General features: G+C 41.9%; 1 protein-coding gene and 1 long non-coding RNA gene across 4 annotated transcripts in view; one reads left to right on the plus strand and one right to left on the minus strand.

Moving 5' to 3' along the window:
- Positions 1 to 23,553, plus strand: part of EIF2B3 (eukaryotic translation initiation factor 2B subunit gamma) — a 94,386-nt gene that overhangs the window by 68,176 nt on the left and 2,657 nt on the right. For all 3 annotated transcript variants that reach the window (XM_082228877.1, XM_082228878.1, XM_082228879.1), the window contains exons 9-11: positions 3 to 80; positions 1,634 to 1,782; positions 17,653 to 17,756. In XM_082228877.1, coding sequence (XP_082085003.1) covers positions 3 to 80; positions 1,634 to 1,782; positions 17,653 to 17,756 — 331 coding nt within the window. The remainder of the gene's footprint in view (positions 1 to 2; positions 81 to 1,633; positions 1,783 to 17,652; positions 17,757 to 23,553) is intronic.
- The window catches only part of LOC309535649, a 37,580-nt gene continuing 17,322 nt past the window's right edge, over positions 3,296 to 23,553 (minus strand). The window contains exon 3 of the long non-coding RNA XR_014221327.1: positions 3,296 to 8,670. This is a non-coding gene — a long non-coding RNA (uncharacterized lncRNA). The remainder of the gene's footprint in view (positions 8,671 to 23,553) is intronic.

Here is a 23,553-nt window from a genome sequence, read left to right on the forward strand (position 1 = left end):
AGGTTCCTAAAATGCTGTCTTCGCTTTGCCCAGAAGAACCTCTGGTTCACTGTACTGCACAAGTAATTGACAGAGGTCTGGTGAGTAGCAACATCTCTTTATATGGGATGCTGAAACAAAAAAAGTCCTTAGTTTACATGATTTCCTTCCATATTAACTGTCCGCCTAATACAATGAAAGTTCTCAGAGACTGTATTTGGACTTACTATGCTGAGATATGAGTGATAATTGTGTTCATGCATGCAGCCACACCCTTTTGCAGCATGCCTGAACATGGGCATAGCCAGGATTTATTTTTGGCGGGGAGGCTTTATGTTGGGAGGGGGGCAGAACCGAGTTATCTGTGACACAATTGGTCAGTTAGTTAAGTATATTTATTTCTTTAACTGATTTAGGGGGGCAGTTGGGGGGGCAGCTGCCCCCTTTGCTCCCCGTGGCTATGCCCAGGTGCCTGAATGCAGTATGGAAGTCTCAAATTAACCCTATTTTTCCATTTCATCTGAACCAGGAAACTGTGGTTACCAACTTTAGAAAAAGACAAACTCTCAAACATGGTTTAAGATGCTGGTTTGTTTTGAGGCTAGTAACCATAGTTTCCTGGTTTGGATGATATGAGAAACTATGGTTAATTGAAAACTACCACACTGCATTCAGGTGCACTGAAAAGGGAAGTGCTTGCATGCCTACAGGCATAAGGTTCACTCATAGCTCAGCTTATTTAACCAATATATAATTGCACAGACTGGGCCAGAATGCATCCAGCTTTAAGTCAAGTCAGCTCCTCTCTCAAACTGATCCATCAGACAGGCATCGTTGTTATGTATCAAATTTGTAGATCTTGAGGTAAGCATTAAGTCAGATAGATCTGTCTTCCCCCACCTAATGCAACCAATTACCATTTACAGCAGGATGTATTGGAAAGTATTAAATTCTAAGTAAGAGTGGCAACCAACAGTAGTATTATGCTTTTTCCTGATTCCTCATAGATTTTAGGGTGGTAGCCAAAGACTTTGACCATTGGACACCATTGCTCTACTATTTATTTATTTATTTATTTATTTATTTATTTATTTATTTATGTGGGTTGCACCAGCCACTCTGGGCGGCTTCCATCATATATACACATAGTAAAACATTAAACCCTTAAAAGCTTCCCTATACAGGACTGCCTTCAGATGTCTCCTAAAAGATATACAATTACTCATCTCCTTGACGTCTGATGGGAGGGCATTCCACAGGGTGGGCGGTGCCACTAGCTGTAGTGCACACATACACAGTTCTACATGAACAAAGCTTACACCACCCTCTTCAGTGCTAAAATTCATATCCTGGAGCCAGTTCTTTAGTTCTACGGCCCTGAAAAGAAATAAACAGACCTTGTTTATGCGGAAAAGACTCTTGGATCACAAACATGCTTCGTATGACTGGGGGAAGGCATAGCTTTTTTCAGAGATCAAATATCTGTCTGGGTTCCCATCTCCTAGTCTGCTGTAAGGGACTGTTCTTCCCTGCTGGTTTTCATTTAAGCTTCCATGAGTCCTTTGTATCTGTTCTGTGCTCATTGGACCTAGCAGCACCCCCCATAAAAGGTAAATAGGAAGTTTAACTGTGTTTTCTTTCTGCTCCTCTCAAGGTTGGATCTGACAGCATTGTAGGTGCATCAACACAACTAGGAGAGAAAACGGCAATTAAACATTCTGTCATTGGTACTGCATGTGTGATCAAAGACAAAGTTAAAATTACTAACTGTATCATCATGAACTCTGTCAGGATTGAGGAAGGGTAGGTAGTTCTCTTAATTTTTTTGTGGTTTGACATATTTAAGTTTTGGTTACTGACTCACCAATGTCTGCTGAAGTAAGAGTATTCCAAGCACACTTGATCTTGGCTGAAAGCCCCAGGACAGAAGCTTTCATCTCCCAAGACCAAAAGAAAAATGATAAAAGAAAAATAAATGTTAAGTTGCAAAGGTAAGGGGTTGCATTCAGTGTAGCACTATGGTGAACATTACATTAGCACAACCATACCTTTCTAGGTTGACGAGCCCCCTCTACCCCTCATATCCATCTACAGCATGTGCAGAAATCATCTTCTTGGCCATTGGACCCATTATTGGTCTCGTCCATTCAATCCACCGTAGCCTGTCTTTGCATGCAGGAGAAGTCCCAATCTCACTGAGGGTTTGAGACCCATTGGTTACCCTCACCTGCTTTAGCTGGCCAGTTGAAGCCATTTCTGGGGTGTGGCTGCTGTCACATACTGACAGCTTCCAGGAGCCACAGGTGAGAGATGAGTGCAGGGTGGGGACCAAAGGTTGACAAACCACCCCAAAAGGAGCATGGTGTGTCCTCCTAACACTCATACACTCCACAAATGCTAAGTGGCAGCATTTATTATTTGTTTATGTAGGACTCACAGATTTTTCCCCAAGGATTGCAGCCTCTGTGGAGTTTCCCAGGGCTTTCCTCAGTCTTTGGTACACTGACCTTCCAGTCCTTCAGCATAGTTTTAACCTTTGATAAAAACAAATGGTTACTGTGCTTGCTCTGGGAGCACATATGCTAAAATTGGAACGGTTCAGAGAAGATTAGCATGGCCCCTGTGCAAGAATGACACGCAAATTCATGAAGCATTCCATATTTTAAAAAACAACAACAAATGGTTACCTGAATGGCAGCTGTCATGAACGTTTTCCACCTCCCTTTACAGAGCAGCTTCCTGTGAGCACTAGTGAATAGGAAACCCTACAATCTATTGACTCCTTTTTGCTTAAGCTTGACGTTGACTCATAGATCTCATGAGGGTGGTGAGACCCCTGAAAAATGTGAAGTTGGTTCTCACAGCCACATGCTTGGGTGGAGGGGAGGAAGCAAAAGATGTCAGATCTCTGGAGAAAACTGTAGTTCATAAAGGAAACTACAGGTGAGTGTGGTGCCCAGTTGCCAAACTTTGAGTACATCATAAATCCTCTGGCTCAAAAATAATGGCTAGCCTTTGGTTCATTTCTAAATTGATCCCCCACAGTTTTGGTGCCATGAATTACACTTGATAAATGGTACTCATATTCTGTTGAGAGTTTTACCTTGGAGGGAAATAACTTTTTGGTGAAAATGGAAAGCTTGGGATATAAGGATCTCCAGTGTATAAACAAATGGAATATTTTAAAGAGTAACTGCAGGTTTTTTTATTATTCTGATTTAGCACCCTACATTTGACAAACAAAATGGATCTGGGTGCTTTAAATACTACATTTAGCAATGAATATCAAAAGCTGATTGTTCATTGGGTGGGGAAATATTTTGAATATCTCATGTGTGAAATTATTCTGTACCTTCTGCTGTGGCATTAAATAATATTTTCCTGCACTATTCTAAATATTGAATATTTAAAATTCCACTACCCATCTGCTTTGCTGTCCATGATTCACCCTCTGATAGAGCTCCTCTGTGTTAGATTGAGTATTTCTTCTAAGGTATTTGTGAAATCCCATCAACCCAAAATAGCCCTTGTGCTGCTTGGCCTTCATGAAATGAATCAGGAATTCAGCACCAAATAACAGATAGGATCTTCTCTTTAGAGTTGTGGTTTAGCTCACTTTTTCACCTGAGAGTTTTTACCTGGCTGCATGTGTTCAACCTACAGTGCTGTTTTCAACAATAAAAGAAATGTGGAGACATTTGGAATTTGCATCAAGGCAACTCTTTAATAATGTTTATCTTTTAATTAGCGTGCATGAGCCCATTGATTTGCTATGACAGAAAGAGTTATTTTGAGCCAGTTCTCTTTTACATCAAGTCTAGATTCCTAGTTTGGTAAAGTAATCCTTAGCATTTTTAAAAAAAGAATCCAATATAGCTAAGTGAGATAATCAGTTCTCTCCTTAATGCTTTCCTCACTACACCGCTTGCTCTTCCATTTCAGAAGGCAGTAAACTAACGCAAGTTCCATATGTGCTGAATGACAGGCATGCTTGACCAGGTTTGGCAAGCAGGCGGGGTGAACTGGTAAAAGCTGTCAAAGGAAGTAATTTATAGAAGAGTATAAGTGCTGAGAGATGCTGGCAAACCAGGTGACAGGCAGGAGTGTAGAAAATGCCCATGTTTCCTTGTGGACATTCCCAAGGGCTCAGTGACAAATGACTGCACTAAGCTGTGCAGCCAGGAAGAAACTGCTACCCACACTGCAGAGACTATTCAGTTGCCAGCCAGGTGCATCCATGCACAGTGCACAGTAGCCACATGCTCTCCTTCAATCATTACAGCAGCTGGGAAATGGGTGTTGGCTTTTTTACTTTGGCTAAAGTGTGGCAAGGTAGGAGTCATGATTTATGCCTTAAGTGTTTGACACTTAAGTCTTTTGTTTTTAGGCTGCTTACCATGCAAACAGCTACGGCCCCTGGCAATAACTGAAAGGTGACCCTTGGCTCCAAGCTCTCTCATTGGTTCTGTTCTGCTCCTTCTGCCACATATTTGACCAATGGAAGAGTGTGGCTTGCAATGAGAAGTGAGCATAGAGATTGGCTGGTGAGTTAATAGCCAATCTCTGTATCAAAGCCAGTTCAGCTAAGTAGAAGCAACTCTCCCACAGCCCACCCCAACCATCCCTAACAGTAGGTAATCTGCCTGAGTTTCTACAGCCTGAAATCCAGTTGTTGTGACCAGTCCAGTCAAGGATTGTTGCATAGTATCAGAAGGTGCTGGGGAGAGAAAATCTTAATAGAAGCATATCTTCAAGATGCCGTTCATATTATTCCATTTACTGTATCTTTCAACAGAGCAAGTGAGCCTCTGTTTTTTGTAGCATTAAAGTTGATTCTAGAACCCCAGAATGATCCACAACTAGTTGCACTCAGAGCCAAACTGGGTGTCAGGATCACAAATCCATGAGTTTAAACCTAGATATTCCACAGCCATGTAGAAAGTGGGGAATTGGAATGGTGGTCACTGTAGTGGCTCTTAGTTATGCTGCAGATTCTAATAGATGTTATGGTTAGAGGTGGGAGATTCACAAGAAGTATGCTGATTCCCAAGGGAAATGGAACACCAGACAGCGGACGGGGAAGGAACAATCTTGGAAGCAAAGTTGACAAAGGACAAACTTGCATATTCCCAAGCTTAAGTTTAGTCAATAGTACTAGAGAGATCCACATTTGGAGTTGCTAATTTTGAATTTCATTAAGTTGGAAAAAACAGTGAAGCAGAAACATCAAGGTCTTACCCAAATTTCAGTTTTTGACATGTAAATGGAATGTAGAGGAAACACCTCAGGGATACTCAATTGACAAATTATCTGTGCATTGTTTAATAGGAATGTCTAGGTGTCTAGTCTCATGCTCAACCAACTCATTCAAAAGGGATTCTGTTGCAACTTGTCACAGAGCCCTACAATTTATAATTATTCTCCATGTTAAAAATACTCAGTTTGCTACTATAACATGGGCAGGAGACTGTAGCCGTTCCATTGGGAACTTCCAGCCAAGTTCTCACAGCACTGAGCTGGCTTTGCCTATCATGTGGCATGCACAGCACATCTGGGAAGATTGCTTGCCAAATGACAAGTGGTAGTGAATGTCATCAGAGTAAAACTGATGTCATTGGTAACAGTAACATGTTTGGCAGGCTCTTTGCTCTTATTGTATAATTCAGTCAGTTTTATTTTCAGCATATTACTTAAAACACTGGATGTGCTCGGCTGCATTCCAAGATGCCATGGGCTTAAGCTGGCTATGTTTGTATATAAAATGTTTGCCTCTGGGTCTGCATGGTTAATCCACTGGGATAGAAGTGTTAAAAGACAAGAGAAAATCAACAAAGTACTTTCTGGCCCACTTTTTTCCCTCCCCCAAGTGAAAGCATGGAGTTTTTGCCTATAAGCATGGTAATAGAACACTCAATCTAGGAAGGATAGACGACTTCTAATCCTGCAGTTTTCTTGCATTTTTAGAACTAGTCTAGATAATCCATATTGGCCTCCATTTGTGCGGTGTGTAAAAATGCATTTGATGCTTGAAGCTAATAAATCTTTAGCAGCCACTTAAACATGTCCCCTCCCAGTTAAGGGACCAGAGAGAATCGCTGCCCTGATTTGCACTTTGATGGCAGTGGGAGCCCCTCCCCCTCACAGACACCTCACAGAATGTGTGAGCCAGACACACTTAGGGCATGTGATCTGCAGAGATCTCACGCCTGCTGTCCTCACCAACCAGGCAGATACGCTGCATGACTAGGGTCTCCATCTGAAAAGATGTCATTGTGGAGGATCACTTGACTTGCATGTTCTTCTAGGGGAATGCAAGTGGGTGAGCTTCACATGCACAATACAATCTGAAGTTCGCTTGAGGTATTGTTCAGTAATAGCGCTATGCCTCTTTGTATACTTTAGACACTTGTTAAATGAGGTAACTTGCCTAATTAGGTAATTTACAGGTCAATTCAAGGAACAGGTGAGGATAAAATTTTGGACAAGGGTTGGGACAAGGGCCTGGTGACTTGAAAGCTACCAATATCATGTGATAAAACAGACAAGGGAGGTCACTTGTGGGGATGATGACTTGAGGGAAGTGTGAGGAAGTGAACAGGCACTTTGGTGTCTGAGGCACAAAATCCAAATAGCACCCTTGCCACAGGGCACTGTCTATGGGGAAATTCTGCTCATGCTGCTTGAAGATGAATGGGCATTGCGAAAGCAAGCCCTGTCCTTTTGTATAGCTCCTGTTCATTCAGTGGAGTGCACCAAGAGAATTGCTCCGTTTAAATGCTAAGGATCATTCTGATGGGAATCAGTGTGGTCAGACAAGGATGTTGAGGTGAAAGAGCCTGGATAAAATGTTGGGAGTTTTGAAAGTGTTGGGGAGGAATAAACAAGAATATTTGAACACAACCTAGATGATATATTTGGCATCCAGAATCTGGAACATTCTGCAAAGGCCAGTACACCTGGTCCCATCACTCTTCACTTTCAGATGAGCAGTGGCTTTATTTCAATGAAACGTTTTGGGAGATAAAGATTTTACTCCTACTGAAGCTGCTGCTGTGAGCTGGCTTACATTATTTTATTGTTCTTGATTGTTTGTAAACTGCCTCGATTATAGTTTATATGGAAAAATGGGATAGAAATATCTGGGACCTTCTACAGTCAATCATAGTTAGGAAATGAGCTGCTGCTTGATGGTGATTGTGTTTTTCTAAAGCACCTTTTCAGTTACCTGCCTGAGTGAATGATGTAGATGCATTCACTGTTCACTAGGCAGCAGGCTGATGGGAGAAAGAGCACATGTGTCTAGTTAAGCTCCGCTGCCGCCTACCACATGTCTCCAATTTAATGCTACTTTCTATGAGAATGTGTACAAGGGCGGGGGAGGGGAGAGAAAAAACCCAACCAGCAAGGCAAGAGGAGTTGGCTGCTAACTGCAGATTGATTGTGAAGTTTATGAGTTGTTTCCTCGATGGTGCCAAATCAGCACCTGATGTACAAAGTTGCGAGTGATCTGAAGAAAGTTCTAATTAAGCCCAGGGTGGTATTGGGGATTTATAGGGGTACAAGCACAGAAGCTTTCTCCCACCCCCACCTTGTATAACACGTACAAGGGAACAAGCCTGCTGCCAAGGCAATATTTGTGTGGCATCATAAAATATATTTTACAACATAATCCCTCTTGAGTAGGAATGAGAAAATGAAGTTGTTTCCAACCTCATAGTTGCGAAGCTGCAAATAATGTGGAACTCATGTGGAGATGATCAAAACATTTTATATTGTGGTGGTCTGCATCCTAGGATGGTAACTGTCATAGGAATGCCTCCTCTTCAGTTGCTGGTTTGGCATGCTGCTTGTGGGGCTAGACTAAGGGTGATCATAATGGACACACTGATGCAGGCTACTTATGTCCAGTGATAAATGGTAGATTCTTTCTGGAGGACACTTTGCCATCAGTCAGGCAGTATGGGCTGAACAAAGTGCTCTGGCATTAATGTGAACCAGAATTTGTTTCTGTTCTGGAGAAAGCATTTGCCCCACAAAACTGAAGCAGCACGAATTTGGAACTCCCTGTTTATACTGAGTGGGCTTTGTGGAAGATGTCCACCACTTAAAAAGGACAAAAATATTCTACATATAAGATTTATATTTAACGCCAAAGCAGCTCTTGCCAAAGACAGACAAGAAACAGCCAGCAAGATGCTTGCTTTGGCGTTGGGCCTGGCCAACTATGCCTCTGGAGCTCCAGGATGAGCTCTGCACTGCATTATACTAATAGAGAATGTCGCTTCTTGACACCTTACATGTCCTTCACCATTATGAAGGACTCTAGTTAGCAGACCACCCAGAACCATTGCATAATGGCCCATAAGCTTGTAGGAATGCCCACTGGATTTAATGGGAGAGGGGGGTGATCCTGTTGCCCTGCCCAAAGACCAAGTCCCCGCTTGAAGAATTGAGACATTTGTAGCATTTGCCCCCATCCTTCCTTATTTTACATGATGCTTTTTACAGTGAAGAGTTCTACAAAACTGTTCATTGCACTTTGCTGGAAGCAACGATGAAGGTACATAACTGAAAATATTGCAAGAAGTAATGAAAATATAATAGCACTTATGTGACTTCTCTCTCTCTTCCCCTCCTCCAAGTCATAAGGCTGTTGCACTCTGTTTTAAAGTTGGAGAATGGTACCTAAATCTGAAGAGAACTTATATGAATGGATAATTCCCCAAATCAAGCATATGAAATATGGAGGTACTTTATATGAGAATAGAAGGTGATGGGGTCTGCTGTTACTGCAAACATCAAGCTGTTTCCCAAAACAGTGCCATAGCCTTTATTGCCTTATTGAATTCAGCAAGTGGCCACAGTAAGAAATTCTCATGCTGTTTTTAGAACAGGTGTTTTTTTAAAAAAGAAATCTGTTCTGCTCTTAGGCAGAAAAGTGAAAGGATAGAGAGTGCAGGTGCATTGCAATGAGTGTTTGGGCTTAAATTCGATCCAGAGGTCTGTGGGACATGATCTCAAAAGTAATGATCTGACCACATGAGGAAGAATAAAATGCCTTTCCATCATGATCCAATGATCAAAGATAAGATGTTCCAGTAACACAAACACTGTAACAAATACATGGCTGAAATAAATGTTATTGTGTTAAGCAGTTGTGAAATAACCTAGGGACAGGGTTTTGACAACTGCGCTAATAATTCCTGAATATAAACATATTTCGGCAACAACTGAAATGTATCTAAGCAGTTCTGACAAGCAGGTACTGTGACATCTCTGTTTTGGATTCTGCTTCAACAATCATATTAAGCTTGTATTATTTTATCTGCAAATTGCTTTGCAAAAAAAAAAAAAAAAAAGTCCACATTAGCTTTAAATGCCATAATATTCAAACATGGGAAACATAGTCTCTGTACCAGCTGGAACAGCTCTTCTGGGCATAACTGTGTTGGTGATTTTTATGCCGCATTATAGCCCTTCTGATTGGCTCTGTGGCATATTTGGTCAGATTTAAACTTGCATTGTCGCTCCTCCTGCTGCTTTGCTTCTCTGTAAGCAATGTAACTGACTGAATCTACAATTATGGGTGGCTTCGGAGTGGGGTAGAGAAGCACTTAGGAGCAATTGTACCAACAGCCTCTGTGTTATATTAGACCTTTTTCCAGAAACTGACTCTATCATTACCTTGAAAACTTGTGAATTAAGTGAGCAATTCTGAGTTCCGGAAACGAGTCAGATCCATAGATCAGTATCCCTGAGAGTCATGCCCTGACAAAGCAGTCAAAGGTAACATTCTAGTCCCATCACAATACAGGTTAGCAGATTCCAGGCTTGTATGGAATTTAAAAATCCACTGTATATCCTGCCACATCTGTGGGGCTGCCAATACAATACATGGTGAGATCTGTGGTTCCCTTAGGAGCCTTGAAATGTTGAGCCAGTCTTGACACACTTGATACAGATGTTGGCATTTTCTAGGACACCAGGTCCTGGAGTCACAGACACCAGCTCTGAGACAGGTTGATCCAGATTGTTTTAAGAAGCTGAATGTTCAATCCAGCTGCAAGATTTCTAGACTATCCCAGGTTCCGACATGAAATATGCATATTCAAAACTTGCAATAATTTTGACCAAAAGGATGAAAGCTTTACAAGTTACGGCTAATTACACTTTCCTGTCCCCTTACTGGGCTGAATGATTCACCACATATTCCTTCACAACTCTTCAGAGCAGCATAAGCCCTCGTGCAAAATCCAGCCAGGGCTTGTTGAAGTGTACCACATTGCCAGCCTTGCCCTGTGTCAAATAATAGGTGGCTGCTGCTCCATTAGCCACTACCCTGGCATTTAAAAGCACCACATAAAAGAATAGATGTGTTGTGCTTCTCCATGTCTGTAGACTGGCTGCAAGGCAAGGGTTTGTCATCCATACCTTTTTGGGTAGCTGAGTCTAGGGCTGGGGCACTGCTTGAGGTCTTGACCTCAGTCATCTAAGCTCCTTTTCCTCCATGGCTGTTCATTACTTTAATCACTGAGTCCTAAATAATTGGCGGGTAGCCTGTAATTATGGGCTGTGTTTTGGATTTCTGCAGCCTGTTCCTTGTGTGCTGAACGCTGCAGATTTTAGTCTCCCACCCTTCCCATTCCCCCACTCCTCCACACTATGTTTGATTTCACTCAGATGCATTTTTCTGGGGCTAAAGAGAATAGAAGACCACAATTCCTTGGCTCTCTCGCTACCTTTAGGTGGTGGAGGCTTTGCTTTTCTCTCTCTCTTTAAGTATAGAGTTAACTTCCCTCAACGCACTTGATTTATAGACAGATAGCAAGCTTTGAAAGTCAGCAGTCCTGGCACTGTGTAAATCAGCCTTCCTTATTTATAGTTTCAACAGGAAAAGGAATTATTTCCCAATTCTTTACATTTCTTTCCGAAGTAATCGACCACCCTGTCCTTTGGTTTAAAGCTGTGTAGCTTTACCACAAAATGGGGGGGGGGGAGAATGAGGCCTGGGATTGCTCTGCTATAAAAACTCCAGATTGTATGTTCTTGGACATTGCCTTTAAAACAGCTTCCTTCAAGCCCACACAAGAGATGGCCTGTGTCTTTGCCTCCCTCCCTCCCCCTTCTTTCAAACAATCTCTGACCTCTTAGAAAAATAAATAAAAGATAAAGCAAGGCCTGGAATGCTGCAGAATGAGTATACATTTTACTCTCTGTTGTTTTCTGCTGGGATTAGTTGTTTACAATGGAGGCATGGGGGAGGGGAGGGGGTGGGTTGCGGCTTTACTGAAATTAGAAGCATTTCAGAGTCATCTTGTTAGGTGGTCTCTGCTTTAAAGACTTAAATCCTTGTAATCTCCCCCCCCAAAAGTCTTGGTCATCACTCCTCTTCTCCATGCCCCCCCCATTTCTCTCAAAAGTCAGACTCCCAACCCCTTTTTCTCTCTATCACACCTGGTCAACACATTAACATATTTTAGCATCAGATGGCTGTGTCTGCATTAGTATCACAAAATTGGGCTAAATCCCTTCCTCTCCAGAGAAGACCAGTTCAGCTACTTGGATTTGCTTGAAGCCAATCAAAACTCCTAGGTATAATTTCAGTTCTAAGTCAAACGGTTTGTGATGCATCACAGTTTTGTTGTGGTTGTTAGCTTTTTCATTATTAAAAAAATTAAAAACTCTTTAAAAAGCCTTTTAAACAAAACAAAAAAAGAACACAAATTATGCTACTGAACTTAAAAACCTGTATAAACATTCATATTGATATGTATACGTAGCCTTCCAAATTTAATGAATAGATGCCATGTTTTCACAAAGGTTTCCATTTGTTGGCTTCCTTATCCCAAGTTTCACAATCTCAGTAAGTTTAGACATTTGTACAATGTGCCATGCTTTGGAGAACCATTTTTAAATTGTAGTTTTTTTGGTCTGTGCCTATTTTTAACAACTAATCAATTGGCCACCTCCAATTGTGATGCCCTTTTGCTCATGAAAGGGCTTTTGATCTCGTGTAGAATCCTAGAATTGTAGAGTTGGGAGAGACCACAAGGGTCATCTAGTCCAGTCCCCTGCAATACATGAATCTTTTGCCCAACGTGGGGCATGAACCCACCACTGAGACCCTGAGATTAAGAGTCTCATGCTATGTCATAGGAGCAGTCAAGTGGTGTCCGCTAACAGCACAGAGAGGTGGTTTTTGCCAGTTTCCCCTTCTCCCTATAGCCCCTTGTGCCATTCTTCACCCTGTCCTGGAGGGTCCCCCAACTCCTTGGAGCTAGTTTTCAGTGGGAGCTGCAGAGTGCTTGTGAGAGGCAAAAATGCCTCCCTTGCTCTTCCACTAGCATGAGCACAAGAGCACCAGTTGAATTCCACCCACCATTAACAAAGGAGAGGTGAGCATGTCGTGTTCATCTCTCACCATTCCATCCAATAAAACAAGTACGTTGTAATGTCGGAAAACATTTCCATGCCACATTATCACACAATAGATCACATCTCCAGCATTTATGAATGACATAATCATAGTTTTCAGTTTGTTGGGGCTCAAATACTATTATTATTTTATAATGTTTCCCTCATATTAATATTAACTGGCAAAGCAAAACATTTAGTACAGATTTTATCCCAGTCAGGCACTGAAACAATTTTGTTCTCCATTTAAAGATTTGTTTCATACTAGTAATTAACAGATAGCAAATTGACAGTGAATTCTAAAGAACATTTTTGGAATCGTTCCAATTAACAACTAGTATTTCAAAATCAGTGAATGCTGTTTTCATATTTTCCCCATTTCTCCATTCTGTATTTCAATAATGAGATCTTGTTACTGTCTGGTTTTCTGTATACTTAAAAACACACAGTTTCGTAAAATATACCACGGGTTCCCAAAGTGGTCTGCGGACTAGCTTCCTTCAGGTGGTCTGCACAGTTTCAGTGAAGAACTCACTTGCCTTTTGAATTCCATAGAATTCTGTGGAATTCAAATTGTAATAGGATACAATACAATATAAGAAATAAAAAAGCAATAAAGATACAAATAAAAACCATACAGCACCTATCACGGCATATTGTGATTGCTACAAGAGGCAGAAAAATAATGAATTGGTCCACCAAGATCCTCAGCAATTTTTAAGTGGTCCATGGGGAAAACCACTTGGGAGCCACTGAATATACCATTATAAAAACAAAACCACTACAATTGCAAAACACGTAAAACAGTTCCAAATGGAACAGAACGGAGTATCTTCCAATGGGCTTGTGCCATGTATTTAATGTGTCATTTTCAGTGCCATGACAAAATAGTAAGAGTTTGGGCAGGCTGTTCTCTTTCTCTTTTGAATTCTGCAAAGAAACTCATTATCATTTACCCTCCCAACCAAAATTAGATAACATTTTCCTGCCAAGTTGTCAGTATTTGTGCATGTATACTAATTGGCACATGTTCAAAGACAAAAAGAAACCTCAGGAGTGTATTAATTCTAATAGCAGCAACTCTGCCCATGCATGACAATTTTAATTTCATCATTTTCCTTAGACTTATTAAGCAAAGAGACCACCCTCGTTACTTATTAAAATAATAATAATTACAAGATATCTTACAGGTTTTTCAGCGTAATAAATACAGTGGTACCTCGGGTTAAGTACTTAATTCGTTCTAGAGGTCCGTTCTTAACGTGAAACTGTTCTTAACCTGAAGCACCATTTTAGCTAATGGGGCCTCCTGCTGCCTCTGTGCCACTGCTGCACGATTTCTGTTCTCATCCTGAAGCAAAGTTCTTAACCTGACGTACTATTTCTGAGTTAGCGGAGTCTGTAACCTGAAGCGTATGTAACCCGAGATACCACTGTACTATTCTGTCTCGTAATGTCTTTGTTGATATCTGTGTTTTATTTTGTATTGATTTTACAGCCTGAAATTTGACTATTGAGTTGCGGAATTTAATGGGCATTAAATATATTATGATTAGCATAGAGGCTGATTTTGTGTTTACATTGGCCAATTTGTATACCTTTAAATCACTTGTGACTTGTTAATAAGGTGAGCACTGCAGATTTTAGCATCAGAAGATATCTACTTTCACAGTGCTGAAAATGTAGATTGTCCTTTTCGCAACAATAAATGTGTTTCCCATTAGAAACCACTCTATCCGATACATTCTTACATAGGTGACTGCTAGCATCAAAGCTGTTATACAGGCTAATGTTATATTTGTAGTTTTATAGGGATACAGTACTCAAAACTGGAAATCAAATTGCCAGGAAATCAGATGCTTACCACATAAGAAAATAAGCTTATTTCTTGACAGGGGTGGGGGGACAGAAAGGAGTTTGAAATAAAATAAACACAAAATTCTTCTGTTGGCAGTCTTTATAGTTTGATTTTTAAAATGTGCACAAAAAAGCATTTGCAAGTAATTTCCAAATGGCTGTATTACATCTGTCAGTGAGTGGAAGGAACACCCACAAAATGTGTTTTACGTCTTCAATTTGTTTTCCACTCCTGTGGTAAAATCTGGCCAAACTGCTCTATTGTGGGGCAGGGTCCTAGTGGGAGCTTAGAATTATCAGTGTGTGTTTGAAATCCTGCATTATAGATACTGAATTTAAAATGTTTCCATCCCTGGAAGCTTTTGTCATCCTGGAGCTGGAAAATACGTTTCCCTTGTTTTGCTGGAATCTGACATCCAGAATGAGATTTCTGCTCTTTCACGGATTCTTTCAGCCCAACAGATGTTGAAAGCAGCCAAATTTTGTTTCTTAATAAGCCCAAACAAGAGCAGTATTAGAATGCCGTTATTAGGCCAAAGAAAAGCCACAAAACATTAAGCGAGCTTTTGAGTAACACAGAACTCTTCCTCAAGCTCCCTGTTTAAAAAGGTGATGGAGGAGAGGGTGAGGGTATTTGCCTGTTTGCCATATGTCTTAAGAGGATGCTTCTGGAAGTTCTTTGCAGACTAATTGATTTCAGTTTTCCCCAATGTAAAATATTTTGTAACACCAAAGCATACTGGTATAAAGAACTTACCCTTTGAAAATGTAGAGGTGAGCAGTTTACTTTATGTATCTCCTGAAATCACAGCCTAGCATCACAAATGAAGCCGGCTTAGAAGCTTGGGTAAGTTCAACAGTATGCGAGAGAATGTGCTCTTGATTTGTTTTCCATGACATTTGTTTTAGAGTCACTTGAAATCAAGATATTGAGAAACTTTCAGCTTGATAGTTTGCAATTCTCCGCGATGGCAAACCACAGGTATCTTGCAAGGGCTGCACCTGAACTTGGGGTGCATTTTTAAAAATCCCAACAACACTCTGGGTTTCCAGTGTGTAAACCAGTGAATCCTAGATACTCTTCATGCTAGCACTGTTGTGCAGTAAATGGAGCTGTTGGAAAGGAAGCAGCTGTGTCAGTGTAGCAGGGATAGGGAGCAAAGGGAGAGAGAGAGCTGTCTACACAGCCTTTCCCCTCTATTAACATCTCAATAAGAGGCCTTGCCAAGGCAACCTGAGCTAGATGACTCCATCATGCATAACTGTGCAGCCTTGCTGTGTGAGAGGGGAGGCAGTTGGGCTTACAGCAAGGAGAGTCTTGCCTGTTCAAAATGTCTCCCTTTTCATACCATAGGCCTGCTCCTCTCTGAGCCCTATGATGTCTTAGAGAGGGAGTTAAATTCTTTTCAACAAGAGGATTGTCAACTCAGCTTTGGCTGGAGAAGCTCAGTTCCCAATTGTCTGAGATGGAAGTCGGTCTCCTTAGCAACCCGGGGCATTATAATCGTATCCTTGCGAATTTTCATTAAGTCCAGTCAAGGTCTCTGTCTTGATATTTGAAGCCCTGTATATGCTGCTTGCGCTCACAGGGCAGTCTGCCTGCTTTGACAGCCGTGTTCCACTGGAACAGTGACGGGCAACCAATAGGGGGAGCAATTTCTCAGGGTCTGAATCTATCCTGTGCCAGGAGACTTGAGTGCAGCTTTCTTTAGCTGCAAGTGGGCAACTTGGGAATGAAACATGAAAAGCTTGAATTTTACATTTCAAGTGAGGCTGTCACTTTCTTCAACCAGAAATGAGTAAATGTCGTAAAATGTGAAAATTATTAAAACTTTCCCCCAGTTCATCCAGGTTTTAATAGAGCTTTGGAATTTGATACCAAACACTAGGTGATGAAAAGAAATATAGATTTGTGTCTCATTGTGAAAGGGCTTAGGGAGAGCACATAGAATTCCAGCCTTTTGGAAGTATCCAAAAAGCATTATGATTTCTGCATTTCTGTGTGCTGTTATTTTCTGTTTCCACACGGAATAGAAACTTCTGGATTTGCATTGAGATTCCTGCATTGCAGGGGGTTGGACTAGATGACCCTCATGGTCTCTTCCAACTCTACAATTCTAGGATTCTGTTACATAATGAAATCACATCTGTTCAAGTAGCTGGATGCCTATGTAGCTTTTCTGTTTTTGTACTTGCTGGTGCACAGACAAGAAGCCTATGATCTGACAATGTTTTGGTATGTGTTTGAGAAGGAAATTGTGTGTAATGCCAGTGAATATTTCTAACACTGATTTTCACACTCCCTATTTTGTCTGATGATGGATTCTCATGAGACAGAGATGCAAAGGAATAGTACCACTTAGATGTATGATTTTGAGAGAGCTGAAATTAGGAATCTAGTGCTTGCTTGCTTGTTTCTCCTCTGACTCTTTAACTGTGACTTAAAACCATCCTTTTGCAAAGACTGTTGGCAGGGTAGTATACCTTTCACTATTTTGGCTGTGTCCTTGTTATTCTAGCAAACAGTGTGCAAGGTTGCACCAATTGGGAATCCCTGAACCAGAGAGCATTCCAGGCTTTATTTCCTTGGCTTTTGTTGGTTTAACATAGCAGGGTATTTGTGTGTGCATGAATACAAAGTCAGTGGCAATATTTACCCTAATACAAAAGGGTGGGGGGAGCTCTGCAAGGCAGTAGAAGCTGCAAATAGAAAAGCATCCTGAATGTGAAAGGTGGCAACTGTCTTGTCTTTGTCCTTTTGTATGCTTCCTTTGTGACATCTGGCAGCAGAGCTCTGTCATAGCAACTAAGCACCCAGGCTGGGAAAGAAGAAGACTGGAATTGGAAGAAAGGCAGGTTTTATATCCCAGGTCTGCTCATAGGAAGCTGCCTTACACAAGGATAGGCTATTTGTTCATCTAGACCAGTATTGTCTGCTCCGCTATGACTGGCAGTCATTTTCCAGGGTCTCAGGCAGGGAATTTTTTACTCACCTACTACCTGATCCTTTTTTACAACAGAGATGGAATCTGAGACCATACATTTATGGTTCCTGTCCCCTGGTGGCAGTAGCGGTGCTATTGTTGGTCAAGGAGTCACTACTGTTCTTGGCCTAACTTCCTGCTGCATTTCAGAGGCAGCATGGAGTGGTGGTTAAGAGTCCTGGACTGGGACCTGGGAGACCAGGGTTCAAATCTCCACTTAGCCATGAAGCCCTCCACTGCATGACCTTGGGGTAGTCACTAGCTCTCAGCTGAGCCTACCTCCGTGGGTTGCTGTGAGGATCAAATGGAGAGGGGGACAAATGTGTATGCCACCATGAGCTCCTTGGAGAAGGTGGGATATAGGAAATAATAAAACAAATATCATAATAATAAAGCCCCATTTATAATTGCATTACAGGTGCAGCTTACAGAACTGTGTTGTGTGCCATAATGCAGTGATAGAGAGCGGAGCCGATATCAAGGACTGCTTGATCGGAAACAGCCAGCATCTGGAACCCAAATGTAAGCAGATGAATGATCTTTTAACTTTACCACTGTTTTCTAGAAGGGCTACTATTCCTCATCCATCACCACTTCCAGGATTTATCCTTTCTCAGGTAGAGCAATATGCAAGTGCACATGATTAGCGAATCAGTGGACCCAAGAGAGTACATTGGTGGTAAAAGCAACTTCGTGAAATGGAGATTATTTAGAATCCTGCCCCAAATGTAGACAATAGCATACTAAAAATAGCTCTGTAATGAATAAAAGTTATCCTTAAAATGATGGTGGCCCTTAAATCACGCACAAGTGTCAGGCAACACAAGGAGTTACTAACTAACTAGCTGTTGTCACATGCCCCAGATCAGGTATGCTTGGTGGCATGAATACAAGTGGGAAATTAGATTGTGGCCATTTTGAGGAGAGGGGTTGTCAATATATCCATGATCTGATCCATTGTTGCCGATCTATAGTTTGGTTCCTGGATTCTCATGGCATCAATTTCAACAAATAATTTAAATTATTTGAAAGTACCTCCTAAAACGTATGGGCCTGTAAAATGAGTTTGTGTTCAGAGGATACGCAGCTTGCCAAGTTGGACCATGCTGCCTCTAACCTTTGAAAGTGCTGGCAATAGAAGTTGCAGGGACCAACATGCTGCCTTGTGCCTGGAGCCATGAAACACACACTCGAATCAAGGTGGAACATACACACGTGAAATAAAAAGTAGCCTAAAACAGTTTTGCCATAATCATGAGGTGCATCAAAAACTGGTCCCTACATTAAAAGGAGCTGGTATTGAAGTCTTAGCAACTGCCCATCTGAGCTGGAGAGCCCATGTTTGATCAAGGACTAGCTGTTTAAACTATCTTCTCTGAAACCAGGTGTAATGGGAATTGGGGTTGCTTGTGCGTAAATTGCAAACTGCTCCAAGCTAGCCGTGTAGCTAAAACTTTCCCCCGGTTGACAGCCCTTGAAATGCGACTGTCTTAGTCACTGGCAGAATCCGTCAGTGGGCGGGACGTAAATTTGCGCCAACATAGGAGTTGTTTGACTCCAAGTCTCCTCCTAGATTCCCTGCGTGGAAGCCTTCTGCGCAGCGTGGGCGTGCCAAGCGGAGGTCCTGTGCTCTCTCCGCTGATTTCACTGGAAGAGTCTCTGAGCCTCCCCTCCGCCCTGGTGTCCCCTGGATTTCCTTCCCCCGTGGGAACCCTCTCTCTCTCCTTGCTAGTTCCCTCCCCTGCATCACGGGAGCGACTTTCCTCTCCTCTTCCCTCTGATGGCAGTTCCCTGACACCAGGGTTTTAAAATGAGTGGAGGAGGGAGGGTTGGTACCTCCTTTGCTTGGGATGTAGAACTGTGACAAAAGCATTGCACCCAAGTGGTTAATTTGTGGTAGAAATGGTTGGCTGGCCTTCTCTCTCAAGCTGATTTTTAGGCTTTAACTGTCTGTAATGGAAAGGCTGGCTGGATTTGTATACACTGTGTATGACCCGAGTTGCAGAAGTGTTTACACTGTGTTTTGTCATTTAATTTGGACACTAATGCATTTGGTTCTCATGGGCATGAACAGACACCACAAAGGCTTTCTGATCATAACGATTTCGTCATTATTTCTTTTACTTGTTTAAACCACCCTATCCCCCACAGTGTAAGCTGGACAATACTTCAAAGTAATAAGTAATGAATCTTCTAAATTCTGCCTTTTAAAAAACCCTCATGCTCATCTTGGCCATGGATAATTTGCTGTGGCTTGGACTTTGTTGGGTTGCGAGAACTTCCAAAGTGAGGAGCAGTCCCAGGAATACCTATTTATATTCCTTGACTGTTTGCTGTACTTACCCCAGTCAGAAGCGGTATTTCCTGTTGCTATCAATTGGAGCTATTGCCACATCCCATCAAGAGTGCACTTTGCTTCCACTATTCCATTTTTCATGTTCGATATTGAAGGGAACGCAAGAGTAATCTAATCTTGCCTTTCCCACTCACATAGGCCAAATCTTCGAGATTTAGCATATCCCCGGGGACATGAATGGAGCAATCCTAACCCCCAACCCATGCTGCTAGGTGTTTGGATTAAGCGGAGATATCTCTGTAAGGGGCAGGGAGGGTCTGACACAGACTATTTTACAGCTACCACAGGCAATGTTCCCACTGATGAGAGGCCCCAAAATGGGATTTTGAGGGTGGGGTGCAAAGGAACATTGATTGATTTGATTTATTATATTTTTATGCCGCTTTTCATTCAAATGAATCCCAAAGCGGCTTACAAACAGTAAATAACAATAACATGATAGAACATAATAGAAAGTCACAAATACAGCATAAAGCATATAGACCGCCAGTAAAACAATTAAAGTGGTACCTTGGTTCTCAAACTCAATTTGTTCTGGAAGTCCGTTTGATTTCCAAGACGTTCGAAAACCAAGGCGCGGCTTCTGATTGGCTGATTAGCCCCGGAAACAATTCCAGCAGCTGAAATGGATGTTCGGGTTCCAAAAAAATTTGCAAACCAGAACACTTACTTCCGGGTTTGTGGTGTTCAGGAGCCGATTTGTTCGTCAACTAAGCCGTTCGGGAACCGAGGTACCACTGTACAGAGAACTGGGCTGGCAAAGGATCAGCTGGATATTAAGCCAGCCCCTTTGCAGAAGAGAGATGTGAAATTGGAGCTGTAGAAATAATGTGTATTCTAAATGGATGCCAGATTGAGCTCTCTGCTGTGCCAGTCTGGCACTGGCACTCCCCCCCCCACCTGCCCTCCTGACCAATAGGAGGCAACAAGGCTTCAGATGTAGAGGTGGTGATCAAGAGTTAGGGTTGCTTTGTAATCCAGGAAATAACATGCCATGCAGCATTTTCGTTCAGTTGCCCAACTAACCTTACAGCTGGGAAGTGCTTTCTGCAACCCACATTCAGTCTAGTCCACTATAAATTGAACCCACTGGAGTTGTCATTTGTTTTGTTTTTGTTTGGGAGCTATCTCCCGGTTATCCTAGCAGATAACTGTTTCTCCTTCTTTTCCCCATCTTTATTGAATATTTGACAACATCTTATTTCCTCTTCATCGTTTTTTCCCTCTGGACCATTGCTTCTCTAATAGTGAAGTAGGCATCCCTTGTGAGGCACCTGCAATTTTTAGAAAAGATTCAAACTCTGCCCTGACTCTACCACCACCACCACCACCACCACCATATATTATATGTATCTTGAAAAAGAATCTTTTTCACAGGTGATTGATTATCAGTGCTAAATGCCCATTGGAAATCAGCACTAATACCCAATTGATCTTCTTTGGTGGGTAACAACCACTTGTTTCCTCCACATGCATGCAAATGCGCACACAGGCAGACAAACACATTGTTTACCCAGTTACTTATTGCCTTGACCCCTAAGCTAAGAATTAAAGTGAATGTTGCAAACTATGAACCACTCTTCCAGTTCCTTGGGGAGTATTGAGTGATGATCCTGTTGACTTGGTAAGACCCATAATGACAGCTTTTGAGGATGCCTGCTCTAAAGTAAGTCTGGAGTTCCTGTGGCCAGTCTTCATATGTCATGTGTTCTGTGTTCTTTATTGTTTTTGTAGGTCCCCACTTAATTTGCCTCAATATGTTCACATACAGTACTTACAATTTGATGACCAAAAGCTTAGCTAGTACACAGTTATTTTGCTTCAGTGTCTTGTGGACAGTGTTTCATTAAAGGCAGCTTAATCCTTCCTCATGCTATTCTTTACACTCAGCTCTACATTATACTCAGTTCTATGTTTCTGACCCTTCCAAGTCTCTGTTATGCTGCTGCACTTCCTTGGAAAAGCCATCACGGGTCCAGTGCTAAGGATTTGAACATACTTTTTATTTGCTAATAGATTTATAAACTTAAGAAATAATATTCTTCAAGAACAGATGGGTATATAACCCTTTTTGGCATGCTGCTTCTTATGGTTTTGTAGGTCTTAAACAATTTGTTATAGTCATGAATCCAAGAGCTGCAAGCATTCATCTTTCACATGCCCATTAAATATAAAGTCAGCTTTACAACCCGCCTGGCACATTTGTTGTAGCCAATAGCTGGCAGTAGCCTTGTAATCCAGCTTTACCTTCTTCAGTGTAAACCAAGCTAAAGTTAAAAGGCTGCTTGTCTCCTTAAAATGTAAAACGTTTCTCTCTTCTTCTATAATAATGATCATACTTTTGCAGAAAGGTCAGAAGAGATCAGACTCTGAATGCAGAGGTCTATCCTGGACTAGAATCTATCACAACAGGAAACTGCTCTGTGTGGCCTGAGGTTCTCTGTAAACAGCCCATGTGAGTCAGAGACCTTGTTGTTAGCTGTCCAAATCACTGCATGACATTTGTATAATCGCAACTGTGCATCTGGAAGGCCTTGGAAATTTAACTCCAGGGAACTGACTTTAGGGGCTGTGTACATGCAGCCTACAGTGGCATCTGCATATGGGTGGCTCTGCAGAAATATAGAAAAAGCACATTGTAAGAACCTGCAGTCCCATTCATCTCCTGTTCTTGTTTCTCCCCAACTCACCTTCAGAAGTGGGCTGAGGAGCCCTGAATATGCATCTGTCACATATGCACCTGGAAATGCTGACAATGCTTTCCACAATTTTTCTACATATATTTAAAAATTATTGTTTAGCTCTGCTTCACAAGCATGCCATTTCTTCCTCTCTCATTATTAAATTTAGGGACTTGGTTGCAAGAGTAGCAGGTCAGGCTTGATGAAATCTCTCTTGCTCAAATAATAGGAGGTACCCATAAAAAGACAAAATATAGACTGATGTGAGCTAGATATGAAAATATCCAAATTCTTGCTAATCCAAGAAGATTGTTATCTAACTCTAGGACTGTTTGTTCACAATAAAATATAGCACCCCTGTAGCAGCTTATCTGCAACATGTGATTGCAGAATCAGTGACAGGCCCCTTAAGAGATTGCATATAGCCCTCTCAATGAGACAGAGCCACTGAAAGGGAAGGCCTTGCCAGTCTGTTCTTTAAGTCTTCAGATGACTGTGGTTCTTGATGGAGACATCATCTATACCTGAGTCAGCAGTGAACACTGGGAGCTGCCCAGGGGCTTGCTCTGATCTTTTTTATCTTGCCCTTGACTTGACGAAGGGTCTGTTTAACCACTATCACTTTCCCATCAAGCCCCAGAAGAACATGATACCACGTTGTGTGCAGTGATCTCAATATTCTAGTGCAAGTCTTTGAAGTAATGGGATTTTGATGCTCCTTGGCAATTCCTTAAATCCTGAAATATTAGTCTTAGAACTCTTCAGTTTTTTCCTTCTCAGATGTGGAGCTCTGCCTGTCTCAAGAAGACCTAAATCAGCAAACCAATCTCCCTTCCTTCTGTTTCTGGGTAGGTCCAGCAGGGTTTCTAGGTTTGGTTCTGGAATGGGGTTCTCTCATACCAGCATTCCTTCCCTTTGTCTTGGCTTGCAGACTCTTGGAGACCATTAAGCTCCTGGGTTCTCCTGGCGCATCTACTGACTTTTTCCTACCCAGCAACAGGAGGGACATGTATGTCCTTCTTCTCCGTGTGCATGCCTCCTGGACTTCATCTGCTGGCTCTTCTTCCATTGGTCTAAGTCAAGGGTGCCAGCTTGTTCATCTTCAGATGTTGTTGAAGTTCATATCTCATCAGCCCCAGGCAGCATGACCAGTGGTCAGGGATAATGGAAGTCAGAGTCCAGAAACATCTGGAGGGGGCGCCATTCTGCCTTCCCCTGGTCTAAGTGCATGAGGGGCAACCTATCCGAACTGAACCAAGTAAGCAGCTTTCTTCAGGGATCT

The sequence above is a fragment of the Podarcis vaucheri genome, assembly GCF_965113315.1.
Source record: "Podarcis vaucheri genome assembly, chromosome: 6".
NCBI classification, from domain to species: domain Eukaryota; kingdom Metazoa; phylum Chordata; class Lepidosauria; order Squamata; family Lacertidae; genus Podarcis; species Podarcis vaucheri.